Source organism: Uloborus diversus, chromosome 9 (assembly GCF_026930045.1).
Source record: "Uloborus diversus isolate 005 chromosome 9, Udiv.v.3.1, whole genome shotgun sequence".
Lineage (NCBI taxonomy): Eukaryota > Metazoa > Arthropoda > Arachnida > Araneae > Uloboridae > Uloborus > Uloborus diversus.
The window spans coordinates 78,104,921-78,122,517 of record NC_072739.1 but is presented as its reverse complement, the minus strand read 5'-3'; the positions used below and the strand labels follow the sequence as shown (position 1 = coordinate 78,122,517).

At 30.7% G+C, this 17,597-nt stretch overlaps 1 protein-coding gene across 1 annotated transcript in view; it reads right to left on the bottom strand.

Annotated features, from left to right (window-relative positions):
- LOC129230329 (protein O-mannosyl-transferase Tmtc3-like) overlaps positions 1-17,597 on the bottom strand; it is a 192,155-nt gene that overhangs the window by 34,255 nt on the left and 140,303 nt on the right. The window contains exons 11-13 of the mRNA XM_054864728.1: positions 17,407-17,490; positions 3,449-3,586; positions 789-882 (exon numbers count right to left, since the gene is read on the bottom strand). Of these exons, the coding sequence (XP_054720703.1) occupies positions 789-882; positions 3,449-3,586; positions 17,407-17,490 (316 nt within the window). The remainder of the gene's footprint in view (positions 1-788; positions 883-3,448; positions 3,587-17,406; positions 17,491-17,597) is intronic.

Genomic DNA, 17,597 nt, shown 5'->3' with positions numbered 1-17,597 from the left:
GGTATAAAATTCGAGATCTGCGAACTGGGTACTTATCTTTGCTCTTTCAACATTTGCTATTTTGGATAGGAATAATACAAAATGTGCAGCGTTCAATCAGCTATATTGAAAAATTCTATTAATTCAAGATGTATTAAGTATTACACAATAGTTCTTTTGGGTATCAACTTTTAAAAGTATGAAGATATCAGTGTTTTTCGATGGAATAGAATTCTAAGAAAATAGATCTGTGGTGCATTATTGATAGGCAGTCGGTAAAAGTTTGATGCCTTATTTATTTAAAACCTTTCATGAAGAAAAGGTAACTAATAAAACAGTTTACTTCGTGGGACTATGCTGTTGTTAGGCTAACAGCATTATCTATCTTTTTCTAAAAACTAAAACTGGCGAAAAATGGAATATGGTGAGAACGTTTATAAGTAAACTAACATCTGGGTCTGTGAGCAGAACACTTAAATTCATTCAACAATTCTTATTTTGAAAGGGGAAAACATAACATCAGTAAACTTCCTAAAACTGCAAAAATTAGTTTAACCACCTTGCAGTTTATGACGAGATATCTCGTCCATTTAACATGTAATTCTGGGACTGTCCAACTGCAAGGAGAAATTCCAAGTAATCCATTTATTTTACGTAAAACGAGACTTCATTCGTAGAGAAATTCACATTTAAAGGTACAAATGAAATACGTTTTCTGGTTATTCTATTCGCAGTATGATATTTGTGTGGCGAAGCGATAATATAAATTAAATAAAGTTTCAGGTATAACTAGTTGGAATTTTACTTACTTGTAAATAAATTCCTTCAGCTTCTTCATATCTACGTAAGTGCGTAAGAACTCTTCCAACGTTTAGATATCCTCTTACGTCATCAGATTGTATTCTGAAATGCACCCCAAAGCATAATTTTGATATTAGGTTAATAACAATTTCATAAGTAAAAGTGTTCAAAATCAAAAATGTGAACCAACGTACTCGCGTGTGAACGCAACACTAATACGCTTGTTAGTAAGCTTTTTCGAAAAAAAAAATTTGCCGCCCGAAAAACTAGTTAACCATTCAAAACCTTGTTCTTTTAGTATTAAAAAGAGTTACGCAATTGTTAACCATGCTTAAGTAATACTTCTTAAGCAATTAAATATGCTTTTTAACATTAGTGTAATATTTATAATTAAACTACAAAAAAGAAAATTGGCGTAAGTAAGAAGAAATTATTCGGCTTTTTTTTTAACTATTGAGAGAGAAAAGTTTTATGATTAACTTTCAGTTTAAATAAAACAAGGTGACAAAGATTTTTACAATAACATAATAATAATAATAAAAAAATGCATTTAAAATAAAATTAATACGCACAAATGCACTTTGCGCTTACACCATGAGATTGTTTTGTTATCATTCAATTCGGCAAATGATTTTGTCAAATCGCTTGCTGAGGCGTAAGCGACGCCTCAAACTTATGCATTCATGTGATTTACAAATTCTGCCAAATCATACAATGTAATTACTTTTCTAAAATTAAAGATTTACGGAAACGTTAGAAAAAATCACACTGACACGATGCTGGCGTCGAATGTGCAAATCATAGACCTCATGGCCTCATGCAAAGTTCTTACATAATTCACTTCACATTGCAATTTGTTTGGCATCATGTTATCGTTTTAACTACTGTGAAAATATAAACAAGAGCTAGATGCTAGCACTTGAAATTACAAAAGATGTTTTAACCTTATAAGAAAAATTTTGTTTTAAGGTTACAAACATGTTAAGCTACAAATAAGTTCCTCATTGTCGGAGCTATCGAAAAATTCCAAGCAAATGTCAAATAGCTCATTAAAACAATTAGATACCGCAATTATATTCTTGTCTGGGATCGTCTGTATGGAATAGTAATAACATAGCTGAGTGCAAAGAACTCCATACATAAACTGAAATTATATCCTCCCTGGTAGTTAAATGTATTTTTGCACACCACCGAGTTGTCCCCAAACAAAGTGATTATACTTATATAATCGTATTAGAGTTTAAAATCTTGCGCCGATTTCAGTCCCGCGGTATCCCGGGATCCCGAGGGATCGACTTCAATTCCTCTAAAAATAGAAAAAAAATGTGCTTCTTAGGAAGGACTGCTTTTGTTACTTGAATTAGTAGTTTTTTAATTCCGTACACCAATTGAAGAGCACTACAAAATCAAATTCCAATTAGTAATTATTGTTTGGTACGCAAAAGTGTGCCCTAAGAAGGTCCAATGCATCTTAACAAAGCATCGCTAGTACAGGATGAGAAAGGATTTTTGCTCAAAAAATAATGCGCTTGACGAAAACACAAGCTGCGGCTCCACTTTTGCAAAAGATCCCCATTATCTTTATCATCTTTTGAAATAGATTTTTCTACTCTTATGCATGTTTTTCCCCCCAATAACTGCAATTTTCGAATCTAAGCGATGACTATGTGTGTTATGCTGTATTTAGTTAAACTTGCATTAGGAATACCATTGTTGTTTCATAAACGTTGGTCATTGAATCAGTGAATTTGGTTCATTACTGCAAAGTGTGAGTGCTACTTGGTTTGACCAAGGTTTCGTAGGCTCAGTAAAAAGGTTTTGGATAATTTCACTAATTTTACCTCTCCCTTTAAAGAGACATTCAAAAACTTGAGCAGCTTAACTTACTGCACCGTCATACGAGCCATCCTATGTTTCATCCATGTTTCTGTCGCCTCCTTTAGAGTCGCGCCGAATATATAAATAATGGCAGGTTTTACACTGCTTTCTTCTTTGTAGAAAAATATTGTGCACTTTAAGTTTAAGGTTTTGAGTGCATTCCTTAAGCTTACAAAAGTTCTCCAACATTGCATTGAGGCTACAGTAGCGGGTTTTACCATCTCTCAATTTTTTCTAAAAAGTAATTTTCTGGAACATAAATTTTAGTGATGGTTTTCAAAAATGTTTTTAAATTATACGTCTTTTCTCAATTGCTGAAAGTATGAAAACTAAATCCTCGAATGAGGGTACAAGTTCAGTCTCAGAAAAATAAATTCAATTTTTATTGTGTTCTTAAATGGTAAATCCACGGCTTATCATATGAAACACAGTTTTTCTTGCTCTTCTTGCAGATATAAGAGGAAAGTTCTTCAAACTTCAGATGATGCTTGTGAAATAGTTATTTTACGAGCGGCGAAAGTTGGTAAACGTTTACAAGGAAAAAAGTTGCGGGATTTGGCTCTCAACCCCGCAGGATTTATCCCGCTAAACATGATGCGGGATCCTTCGGGATTCGGGATTGGAAAAATAGATTTGTTTGCCTTTAGCTTTGTAATGGCTAATTAAGATTGATGATCGCAAAGAGAGTTGAAACTTCAGCGTATTTGCTTATTAGATTTAAGCAGCTCTTAATATTTAAGCTAAATTCAAGTACAAATGCGAATACCAAAAATTACAAAATCATGTTTACCGTATTGCTTCTTTATACTGAGATAAAGCTTCTTCATGCCTGTTCAGAGCTTCTAGCACCTTTCCCATGTTGTTGTAAAGTTTAGCGTTCCTCTGGTTAACAGCTAATGCAGAACTGTACAAGGAATATTCCGTCCTCCTAAAAGAGTAAATGAAATCCATAACATAATATTTGTTTAAATTTTAGGCGTATAGTTCTGGAGACTTACAATAAAACCTCACTCGTTGATTTTTTTTTACCTTTAAATGTATCGTAAATAAACCGAAAACGAGCCTTACACGGATTTTTTGTTTTCACAGGGAATTTAATACGGGTATTTTAAAGCAATAGAAAACATTTTTTTGTTTAATGTAGGTTAATTACACTATATGCTAAAAATTGATCAAACTATGTTTCAAGCATTTTTTAATAGTACCCTAATTCAAAATAATAGAATACTTTCTACTTTATGGAAAAAAGTTTATTCTACCCAAATATAAGTGCAAATTAGGTATTTAAATTAACGTGCCACCTTTCTTTGACCTTAAAGTGTGGATTTCATTTCAAATATACTGAATTAAAAATAATTTTAGACAGAATAATCCAGAAGTTTATAGTGATAAAGATTAACATTGAGTCAAAAAATAAGAATATTCAAATAAAGGAGTAAAAAACGCTTTTAAAAAAAAGCAATATCAATACTAGAATGCGTCATTTTTTGCTGGATTCAATTTTTTAATCCTTTCTCACACAGATTCTACTACCTGTTTACATTAAACGTTTTTGACAGTTTCCAAACCCTGTTCAATGCGGCAATGGGTTCAGTTTTGTTAGCGGGCACCAGGTCTTGATCCGCTTTCTTTAGATTTGACGGCACCACAAATTCTTGATCGTATTGAGATTGGTATGGTAGAGTTGCTTGACCAGTTTAATACCGAAATTCCTCTTTCTGTTTAAAATCTATGAGTCACTTTAGAGATGTAACACGGAGTAGAATCTTGCTGAAAGATAAAATGTGTCACTAAATGTGTAACTGCTGTGCCTCAGATGAAGTATCATGCAGTGTTATTGATAAACAGCGGAAGTCACGCATTGTTTTATTTTAAGATATGTATAACTTCCCAATTCCAGCAGCCCTCATGCACCGACAAACCAAGAAGGGGTGTCAAAGTAAAGAGAACGTCTTACACAAGATTTCTCACACGCTTTACTTTTTAAACTTCAATCCCGAACACCTTTTTTTGTTCACGGATATCTCAAAAAAAAAAAAAAAAAAAGATTCATCAATGAATACAATACATTTCCAACCTTGTTGGCCCCTGTTTGAGCTTTTCTTTGCTCCAGGAGAGCTGTGCACGTTTCTGCTTCATGTTTATCGTTGGTCTAACTTCGTAGATCCGCAATAAAAACTGCAGTTTATGCAACCGTCCAACTGTAGTTGACGTGGGAAGATAACTATACACTCTGTCCAACACTTATGGACGTAAGAAGCATTTTTCAACAATTATTTTGAACAATTTATTTTAATTTGGGTTCAACTCTGCCAGGTGTTACAATTTTTCTACCTCGTTTACTTCGGGTACATTTTAGTTGGTCAATCCTTCTATATTCGTTTTAAATTGTACATACCATAGATTGTAAAACGTTCATTTGAATTGAGTTGGCTAGTTTATTTTTCAAACTTTAAGAAATGTTGCAATACGTAACTTATTTTTTTTCTCCTATTTATCACCATGACTACCCATTTTGAGCAATAAAAGGCTTCTAAAAGAGCGTAAAATTATCTCGGTGCCAAGTTCCATACTTGTGACAAACTATAGGGTAACAGGTATGCAAATATTTTAGCTAGTTTAAAATTTACATTGAATGAATAGATTATTCTATTTTTTTGACCCACATAAAAAATATATCTATTTTTCCAATGCGTTAATGATCCATAAATTTTTAAAATAATGTCTGAAAAGTTTTTTAAAATGATTTATCCATTTATGAATAACGAGTTTTAGTCATTTTAATTTGCCTGCGTTCATTTTTCCCGATTCAGGGACAAGTTTTGTTTAAACAGTTGTGATATTCTATTATTTTGAATTTGGGTTGTAATATTTGTTTAATTTGTAACTCGCTATCATTTCTTTTCTTTTTGGTTTTTTTTCCACTTTACACTAAAAAATAAATTACTCCTAAACAACTCGTCGTTGCCTGCGGAAGGAAATGAACTGCTTTCTTCTTTTATTATTATTATTATGATTATTTATATTGATTTATTTATTTTAATTTTTTGTATTTCTAATAACGAAGTTTCAAAACTTGGCTTACAATTTTTATACATTTGAATACAATGGAACCAATATATATTTAAAATAAAGTATCAATTATTATAATGATCTGTGCGTTATTGTGAGCCTCACTTAAAAGTCCATCTAACATGTAACTTTATAATGAGCACGTATACGTGTAATCAGAAAAGGATTTATTATTTTTCAAGAAACAGTTTTTTCAAAAAAAAAAAAAAAAAAGGTTAAACCAAAAATGCGGTTTTTCGTATATTTTTCTTTAAAAAAGGAGGCATGGGGGGGGGGGGCTGTCATGCTCACTCCTTTTTTTCAGCAATTTTTATAATTGTGATCGCACAAAAATGTGTTTATATTACTTAGTTTTCGGCGTCTTTATTGGTTGCGAATAAGTTCTAGAGGGGCAACATACAAATATTCATGTAACTTGTACACCACATCTTAACTGCTAGATTTAAAAATATCATCTTCCATTTAACTATGTTTTTCACCAAATATGTCACCAACTCGAAGACCAAAGGCTGCCCAGCTCCTCATTTATAATTTCTCTCCTACGTAAATGAACTCTGTAAAACGCGTTTTAGTGCTAGCGAAGTATAAATGCAGAGAAAACAACCAGACTCTGTTCCGCTGCATTTTGAATTTGTTCCGAAAGAGAAAATAAATTTAATTTTACACAAAAATTAGATTTTGAATGAATTCAGCCGTTAGTTTATGCATATTTAAGATTGAAACAAGGTTTTATTTTTTTCTATTTTTTTTCTTTTTCTTTAGAATTTCCATACGGAAAGGGTGGTTTTTCCGTGTTTTTAGAAACATTATCATTTGTTTCAGCTTCTCGTAATTTTCAGTCTATATTTTTCGGTTTTTTAGTCACTTGAATATTATCCAAAACAGAACACTAATAGCTCGTAATATTTCTAGAGTTACACAATGACAGGAGAAACAATCATCATAAAAAAACAATAATCTTTACTAATAATAAAGCTGAATGTCCCTCTGTCTGTCTGGGATCTCTGTGACGCGCATAGCGCCTAGACCGTTAAGCTGATTTTCATGAAATTTGGCACAAAGTTAGTTTGTAGCGTGGAGGTGTGGCACCTTGAAACTATTTTACGAAAATTTGATGTGGTTCTTTTTCTATTCCAATTTTAAGAACAATATTTTCATAAGATGGACGAGTAAATTACGAAATTATCATAACGTGTAACCGTAACATGGGAACAAGCCAATTGGCGAGATAAGAAATTATCAGAACGTGGAACCGTAAAATGGGTACAAGCTAATTGGCTAGAAAATTCACCATACATTATTTGTAAATATACAGGCGAACCAAAAGACCTTTTAATTTTCCTATTACAGGCAAAGCCGTGCGGGTACCACTAGTACATAATCAAATAAAAATTCTTTGAAATCATGGTATAATAAGGAAAGATACATTACAAAGAAATTAAAACATTTGAAGCAGGCAAAATATGCAAATTAAGACCATGTGTTAAACGTACTCAATCTTACTAATATTATATATGCGAAAGTTTGTCTGTATGGATGTATGGATGGATGTTTGTTACTCTTTCACGCAAAAACTACTGAACGAATTTTGATGAAACTTTACAATAATATAGCTTATGCATCAGAATAACACATAGGGTAGTTTTCGTCCCGTTATGGGGGGCAAAACCCCCTTAGGGGGGCAATAAAACACAGATTTTGTATAAATTCTCTAATATTGGGATGAAAAAATACTTGCACATATTTACATTATGTGTCCATCGAAAGCTCTGATTTTTCTGCTGAAGATGGCACCTGTTCGAAATTTCTAAGTAGAATAAAAAACGAGTAATGAGCTTTTTAGATCCATGTTCGAAGGCTTTCCTCAACTCAATACAGTATTTAGTGTATCATCTCAACCCCCTGTCGATAGCGACAATTGTTGTATTGTTGACTTTCTTTGCTTTTCGTGATTGTTCAAGGCTTTTCTCAAGTCAAATCTTGAAGTAAGATTTTTGCACAAGATTGGCAAATACATGATTTGGCTGATGATTTTCCATTTAAACGGAACTTTAATGTAATTAATGGCTTTTATTATTATTTATGCTGATTGAACACTTACTCATTATCCAAACAACCAGCAGATCGCCAAAATTTTTGCAGAAATATTTCCGTAGCTGATGCATTTGGCAGTTTTTTCAACGTTGCTGTTTTTGAAGCCGAAGACTACGTCATAGTGTTTCTCAGCTTTCACCATGTAAACAAAATATCGCCAATCAAAGAATTTTCAAAAGACTTTTTTTACTGTGTTAAATAATCCAGCATCTAAATTAGGCAAATCCATAAACAGCACAAAAACTTCCATTAATTTCCCTTTTTGCACAATTTCAAACAATCACCAAATTTTATTACTTATTTTGGTAACATTTCGGATGAAACTGTTTAGCGCCATTTTATGGTGACCAAAAATATCTCAGCATCTGGCGACGATATCTCTGTAACGAAAATTAATATCATATCGTTTTATAAAAGTAAGGAAAGAATGGGGGAGCATCATCGAAGGTACCGCGAAACGACTTTCGCAAATTCGGTAAAATCGCACCAAGAGCCCACAATGATTGAAATTTCCCGAAATAACTAAAGCAAGTATAAGGGGATTACGAGCGCAGCTACTTTTTTTTAATCACTTCGTACTTCATTAGCCATACAGAGAAGGTTTTAGACTCCATGTTAAAAAAAAAAAGTATCAACAGATTAATCTTTTTAAACATGAGAAGATTAATTTCATGTTTTTTTAAATTTGTGTATGCTTAAATATAGTGCTTTCGTTTCTAAATCAATACTACTTTGTTCTTTGTACTTATTGCTATTTTAGTTTTGGTAAGGAAGAAACTCGATTTTTAATCACGTCAAAAAGATGTGTTTTAAATTCTTTCACTTAAAACAGAAAACAAAAGCAAGTAACGATTTTTTCTAATAATTATTACTGACCCAGGCAACGCCGGGTATTTTTGCTAGTAAAATATAATTGATAAAAGCAGTTTCCAAGTTAGATGAAATTTTAAAGAATAGTCTACGCATTAAGGTGTTTTAAAACTGGTCCAGAAAAAGATTATAAAAAGGAAAACCTAAATAAATGTTTTAATATGTTTCGTTTAAATAGCTTTGGTAAAAAAAATCTTAAATCAGGCATTATTTAAACGTTGGTGACGTCACAGGGGATCAATCCTAAATCTACTAATCACTAAGCCAACAGTTTGAGAAAAGCCTGGCCCTGACAAAGTGAAAGCAGTAAGTAATTTTGACTGTTCATATGGGGGGAAAAATCCTTATGTACATTTCAATGGCAGCAAAATGTTCAATTTTGTACATACCTTCTCAACTACTTTGAAAGAAAAATCTTACTAATTCAAAAGCGTTAGAAGTTCTCCTCCTGAATCTCATAAATTTACCAAAATGCTCACTTTGAGAATAATAAATCACTTTCTCTCCATTAAAATATCACTTCAATGAACAGTAACTTTAAACGGAACATCGCATTATATATCACATAAATAAGTAACTTATTTAAATTTAAAGCTACATCCTTTTCTATGAGTACGAAATAACTTAGCCAGTACTGTGTAGAAACTAAAAGTTATGACGCTAATATTTTCAAATTACATGATTTATTGCTTGTCCCAGAAACAATTAAGTTCGTTATATTTTACAACAAGTATTTCTTACCATTGCTAAATAAATGGAGTAAAACTTAATTAAATGAAAAATTTATAAAGATGAGTATTTCGAAAAGTACTGATTCCTTAAATGTGTTTTAGAAGAAATAACTTCGGTAGAAATTTAAATTGCTTGATACATTAGTTTTGTAAGCAAAATGATAAAGAGTAAATCCGTTAGAATTCAGAACTAAGCGTACTTCTAAAAGATTTGACGCAGTTCTTTATTATAAACATTACATTTTCAAATTTAATGTGAGAGCCAGTATTTTAAAAAAAATTGTTTTTTACCACTATTTGCTGATATAACTATTTAAAGAATTGGCATGGAATAACATATAATAATTATGAAGTATGGTGCAATTAAGGTAATCATTTATACTAACACACACTACTTTCTGTTGCAATGAGTAAAAATATTTAAAATAACTAAGTTATAATTAATTAATGCGTTATATAGTCATACAAATAAACGATAATCATTTAAATTTATTTATTAAATAGACTTCTGACGCTGTTATGATTTGCTTTCTGTTATTTTATTTTGAAGTTAAATATTAATTAAAAAAGGAGATTGAATAGTATTTCATTAGTAAATCTTCTTTTTTCGCTTAAATGTAATAGACCGATTAACTACTTCAAAGATTTGCTTGAGATGAATATTGAAATTAGCGCACAAAGCGAAATTATTCTTTTACGATCATTTAAAGAAATGATTACTCTTTAACATCTGCCGTTAGTTAACCAGATGAAATATTTTCTTTATCATTATTAAAATATTTATTTAATGCTATATAATCATGTATACGATCAGCGTCAAAACTTACTTATTAAATATAGTTATTTCATAGTAATAACTTGTTTTCCATTAATTGGTATCAAAATTATCTAATAAAATTAAAAACTATTAATGCAGTTAATTAAACGCAGATGTTAAGGTTACAACATTTTCCTATTAATTTAAAAAATAGTAATTTCGTTTTTTTCGCTAATTTCAAAGTTAATCACAAAAAAAAAAAAGTAAAAGGAATTAATAAGGAAAGTAAATTAGAACTAATACAAAAAAAAAAAAACTTTGTACCTTCTGACTTAAAAGTATTATTTGAACAAAACAGTTAAAGCTCATTAAAACAATGAGCCAGTATCATATACACCAATACACATGATAAAATAAGATATTTGCATGCATGTGTGTGTTACGCGCTCCTTGAAGGAACGGTAAGGCCCAGAAACATAAAATTCGGTATACAGATGTAGTTTTGTGGATAATGTGCCCCTCAGATAGAGACCTTTTGCAACTAATTAGCATAAAAATTTATTCCATGAAACACTACTACTTGTGTTGGAAAATCAGTAAACTCCCGATTATCCGCGGATTAGGGTGGCACAGTAACCGCGGATAATCCGAATAATAGGTAAAAAACGACACTGGTGTATACAATAGCCAAAAAACAATGACATTTATTGTAAAACATCTATGTGAAAGCTAAAAATAAGCAATAACATAATCATAGGTCACCACCGTTGAAGAAAAAAAAATGTGAGAAGACCCGCTGATGATCCGACCGCCGATAATCGGGTGTTTACTGTATTAGTTATTAATTACGCTTTAAATTAGAGTAATATTCTGTTTTATACCAAAGTACAGTGAAATCTTTCAAGAATTAACTGGATCTAGTGGCCCCTTAATAGATTTGCTGGATTCTATCTCCGAAAGTTTATGAGTTGATTCTTGCAGTGCATTAACTCAGCACAATATATGAATCAAATTAGTAATAGCTTATACTTACTATAAAATTATTCTAAGATTTAAGATTAAATACCAAAAATGTTTTATACGAAGAACGAAATAAAACTACGAATTATTCATATTTAAATATTCATTCTTAAAAAAAGAAAAATGCAATCCAAACTATAGTTACCTGTTACAGCTTTTGAATATTATTTTGAAGTAATTTATTGTATGGACTTGTTTAATTTCATGTAACTTACAAAGCTAGTGCAATGTAAATTTCAGTTGGTGTTTTCATTAAACGTTTTTATTGCAATGTTGTAATTGAAAGTGTACTCTGTGTTGGCACTGGGCTCACAGACAAAAAAATAATGAGAGAGGAAATGTATAAGGTAGGTTTCAGCAAGAGATTTAACTTATACTTTCATCTTTTTACATGTTAATGTCAATAGTTAAACTATTTTTAGGCAAAATTTTACATTGGATTGCTACAAATTTTATATTTTTCATCTGTTTTTTATACAGTTATTCGTAGATTTTTCTATGTGACTGATCCTTAATCAAATAACATACATGGACGTACTTAATGAGACTGATTGGCGCTATAAAAAATCCCCTTCTTTGGAGCTGTCCGTTAGAAGAGGTAATACTGTACTTAAGTTCCATCAACTTCCTTTTCTGTGTCGTATAAAATATGTTACCTGTTGGATGTTTTAATACTAATTTTAGTGATAATTTCGAAATTTAAATTATTTTGAAACTGAAAAAAGTAAACGTTTCATTTGTAAAAAAAACTATCAGTGAATAATCCAAACAGTTATAAAGTTTTCGTGATGTCTTTGTCATGATCGTGTCTCAGGCCTTTCGCATTATTTACATTAAATATCTCATTTATCGTTCAGTGAAATAAAACGACGAAATTGCTTTTATAATTTATGCTTTTTATAGAAATTGAACCAAGCTTATTTTTCTCCTTTCGATTGTTTAAAATAAGTCACAACACTTCCTGAAACTAGAAACAAATGCGTTAAATAAAGCTTTATTCCCCCTCTCCTGCTCCATATTCTATACTAAATTGGCACTTTGGTCCAAATCTTTATTTTTAAGCTTAGATTCTCCATCTGAAAAAAATTCTCCTCTAAAAAAGAAATAAATATTTTTCCGCTTATCACAGCTAAAACATCTTACCATCACAGTTCCAAGCGAAAAACGATTTTTTTTTCAAGTATTTTATCGATTATTCGATTCGTTCTTCATACAAGTTGCATGTATTCGCGTCTGTGGTTCAATCTCTTTAAAAAGATAAATTCACACGAAAATATTCCCCCCAGATTTATCCTTTCCTTGACCAAAGAAATTTAATGAAAAGGGGAAAAATTCTCAAACTCAATTCTCCCATCTTTTAAGCCAAGAACATTCCAAGATACGAGAAAATCCATCAGTCCCACGGAAAAGACACTCAGAAAAGTTCAGAAAAATCTTTTTAAATGAATCTTGCAATCCTTTACTTTGGATGGTTTTTGTGCTTGATCCAAAAATCCGGTTTTAAAAGAATAAAACCTTATCTAAAACCAACATTGTGTCTCCCCTTTTGTTAAAAATTGGAAGAGCTGCTTTTGTTTCGTGTGCGAGAAGAAGAAAAAAAAAGAAGGGCATTTTCAGAAGGGCATCACAGCAGATACCGTCTTTATATTGTCTTTAAGACTTTTCGAAGCACAACTACTCATTCAATGGAAAAGAAACATATTGTTCTGAGAATTTCTATTACTCAATTCCAAGTAAACGAATTGTTGGAAGTGAAAGTGCTTATGGCGGAAGAAATCATAAGCAGTTTTATTTTTTTTTAGCACTCAAACGGCAAATACTGAATGAGATTGTTTAGAAATTGTTTTTAAAAATTTAACTTTTATTTTTGTAAGTAAGTGTTTGTTCAACTAAAATATCCCCAAACTAAAAGTTCTAAAATATATTGTCCTTTCAGTTAGAATAAATTGAAATTCCTTGTCTTCAAAAATAAATCAAACCTTGTTTATCTGAAATTCGCAAATAAATTTGCAGCTACATAAAAACCAAAACTGTGGGAAGGGAAGAAATAATACTCTTTTCTGTGAAAAATAATTTGAAAAGAAAATTTGTAGCATACCCAGAAAACTAAAATTTTACATATTTTTATTAATGAAAATGTTACTGTTAACATAATAATATACATTTTTTTCTACCTGAAAAAGTGAAAAAATTTTCAACTCCCCCTGTAGAAGCTACGTTTGTCTTTTAAAGAGAAAAACTTTTTCCGTCAGTGCTTAAAATGTATAATTTCAAATTTCACTGCTATTTTCATTATTTTCTTCAAGTATTATTTAAGATCGATTGAATATATCTTTTATGTATCGATCATATTTCTGTTCTACAATCTAGCTTTTACGAGTATCTTTTTCAAACAATTGTTTTTTAAAACTATTTTCCACAATGTGCAACTAAATTGTAGGGTCGTGTGTATAATTTGTTTCATTTTCCAAGATTGTTTACTTATACGAAACTTCAGATAAAGCAAGTACAATGAATAATGTTGAAAAAAAAAAACCTACATTAAACTGATTTTCGAATCAGGGAAAGTCTCAAAAACCTGTATTATTTGAAAAGTTTCAAGCGTTCAGAATCCAGACATCTTTGCTTGATTAAGTTCAGCATTGAAATTAATTTTCAACTTTTATTAATAATAAACATTAATGATACTACAATTCGTTTTTTATTTTTGTCTACGAGTAAAATGCTATCATTATTGCACTCAAGAAAGAAAGAGCAAATTTATGAATTTCGGTAGTAAAATTTACAAATTATATTTTCCGCTTATTTATGCTACTTGTGATTCATGCTGTAACTTCAATGCTGTAGTACTGCCATTTTAAGGTTGTGGAAGGGGGGAGAGGAATATCACCTCTGTATTTTAAAATATATTGTCACTATGCATCTGTGTATGCATTTTGTTGTTTTTCCTACAAAACACTTTAAGTTTAAATGATTCACCATGTATTCCTAAACAAAATTTTGAAAAAGTAGTCCTGATACAAAATTTATCGCGATTGATTTATCATAAAGCGTAGCACATTCATTTATCTCCTATCACTAATACGCATCTAATATATTCCTTTTCATATTGATTCCTTTGATCTTTCCTTATTCATCTGAAAAAAAAAGAAAAAAAACATTTCGTTCTGCCGAATCTTCAAACATCCTAATTTATCTATTAACTCGTAAAAACATCTGCTTGCTGTGTAACGACCAACTGCCATTCAGTCTCGTAATGACCTTCATTAAATACTTCACGTATTGTCTATTTTCTTTATCTCCACCTATCTTTAAAAAAACAGAACGACCACTCAAAAGAGCAAAATTACTTTTATACTATCAATATCAAGACATAAATGTTTTCCAATATTTCGGAAGGACACCGTGAATAGCTGAAAGCGTACGATAAAGCTTTTTTTACCGAATGGTCACTATAGTTTATGGATACTTTGGTAATATAAGAATCCAGCGCTACGCAATTTGATGGCTGCATTTGTGAATGGTAATAACTCGCATGAAAGTATAAATGGGAGTGTATCCCTTCTTTTATTACTTCTAAAACAATATGTAAATATAATTCAATGATTAAAATGTGTCGTAAAAATAATTTATACGATTCCGTACGTACGTTTTTCAATACTTTAGGTCTTTTGGAGAGAGTTTTAGTACTTTATTACATGGAGATAAAAGCAGAAAAATTAGTCTTATTCAATTACATTTAATGTTAGCCCTAAATATATAATTTTCAGAATTATGTAAGTAAGAATTACTTTTAGCATGTTATCAAAACTACTGCTACTCTCAAGAACAAATTATAATTAGTTACGCATATATACAGAGCGCCCATCAAGAAAAAAAACTCCAGCCACAGATTACTGTTTTATTGTCACAAAGTAAAAATAAAATTTCTCCTGTTATATTAAATTACTGGTACTAAGACAGAATGTATGTAAGATCGAATTGACATTTTCAAACAAAAATGACTTGTGTATAACTATTTTTTATATTATATCTAATTTGTTTCTATAGACGTTTAGTGTTAAATACAAGATTTTAAGTTCAGTAACGCACTTACGTCTTCATTATTCATTCTACGAAACTAACGAACTTGACTTGTATAAGTATAATCGGAAAAGTTACGTTAAGCATTATTTATATTTTTTTTAATTATTCTGTATTTTTACAACAATGAAATATAGCTTAGGAAACATACAATAAATTCAATCGTATTTAAATATTATTAATGCTAAATCTGAAAACATAATGTTTCAAAAGTTTCTTGCCCGAAGTATTTCTCTATGTATCCAAGGTACCACCTAGATTAAGTTTATTAAAATGAATCAGTACCAAGCAATAACATCTCTCTAAGGTATTATTGTGCAAAAAATCACAGCATTTGGACTTGATTGAAATTATAATTAAACTATAAATGCTAGATATTGTATAAAGTTTAAAATAGTTTTATAAGAGACTAACTAATATGCTTGAGTTACTTCTTAATATGATACATTTTAGTGATTTTTTGAATGTGTGAAAAGGGAAAACATCACAGATGCTACATTAATCAACAATAAAAACTAAAATACACACGTGTTATTGTATTCAATCTCATGTTTTTAAGAAAAATAATATAATTGGTAACTATAACGAACAACAAATATGCTATGACAAACGCAAAAGATTTTTTATGCCTTTCGTATGAATTCTCAGATCTTACGAACAGCCGCAACTACAAAGTTTACCAACTGGTGGCATTTCCAATTCGATTGTTAAGGCTATCAGATTAGCTCAATTTACTGTCTTGGCAGAATTCAAAAAAGGACAGTAGAATTATTTTTGCAACAATATATCACATAGGATGAGATACATCTTTACTTTTCTTTAATGTAACGGAAAGCGAGTTTTAGAAACTGGCACTGTCGAAAGTGGAAGAATAATATTTTTAAATTTTAAAGACAAAATTTGATTTTACCGTTGATCATACATTTCAAATAAAGTATAGTTGACAATTTTGATATGCATAGTATAATATAACAAGAGTAACAATAGTAAAGAGTAAAAAATCTGGCAAAATTTTACGCTATTCAAACAATGAATATAACTGCTCTAAATTTAAAATTTTCAATTAGGGAAAGAGAAAAGCATGTTTGTTTTTACTATTATTCATATACATATACATTGGAACCTCGATTATCTGAAATTCGTTTTGATGTAACGAGGTTTAAGGATCCTAATGTCAAAATTAATTTTAGGCTCCTTAAAATTTAAAGATATATTGACTTCCATTCTTTCCCATTCATCGGAAGAAATCCTTCCTCTTGCTTGCAACGAATTACCATACAACTCATTTATACCTTATTTTTATCTCTTTCATATTTTCTTTATTGTGTGTGTGCTGCTTTCAAACTCATCAGTAAATTTGTGAAGCATTAAATAATTGCAGCTTTTTAAATGCTAATAAAGTTCAAAAGTGATCGGATCTAAAACTTAAAATATTGTTTTCTCAATCATTATTTCTTATACCGTATTTGTGCTTTAAACTAAGGGACACAAAATACAAATAACTGCACATAGCTTGGTTTACTATTTTAAACCTCTTTTTTTTTAATTTACAGTGAATTTACCAATCCGTGTGTTGCTTATTTAAAAAGGTATTATTTAGAATTCAGGTTCCCTTTAGTAAAGAATGAAATTTAGCTATTTCGTTAGTTTACACATGTTTAAATCCAGAGTTGAAGATTCTGCGGGGGTTTTTTTCGAGGGGAGGGGAGGAGGATATTTTAATTTTTTTTTCATCCTGAATTTTAAATTTACCAAAGGAAACACAATACCAATCGCTTCGAGAAGAACAAACTACCACCCCTGTAAACTAATAGATACATCCACCTATAAACCTGATATTTGCCTTTTCATCACCTCGCCGGTCAGACTGTACATCTGAAATGAACTGTTTTGTGTTGCTTGAAAATCAATTACATTGTAAGAATATCCAATACAGAAAGTAAATTTTAAAGAACTGGGAGAGTAAAAAGTTATAAGGAATCGAGTTAATTTTTACACAACCCCCGAAGCATTTGACAGACAATTTAATATCGCTTTACTCGCTACAGAAAGAAAGAGGGTTTCAATAAATTCAGTAAGAAAATGGAAGTTGAGAATGCGAAAGAAAAAGGTCATACTGACCAGTCTTCGTTCCGCCGTATAGTTTTCAGTACATGGACTGCCAAGAGAAATAGGATCCCGGCTGCTGCCAGCTGTTTACAAGTTCTGTAATAAAACGGAGATTTAATGATTAATTTTTTTGCTCAACATTGTTTTTTCTATGAAATAAGGAAGAATGTTGGTTTTTATACATGCGTCAGAACATTGTTTAG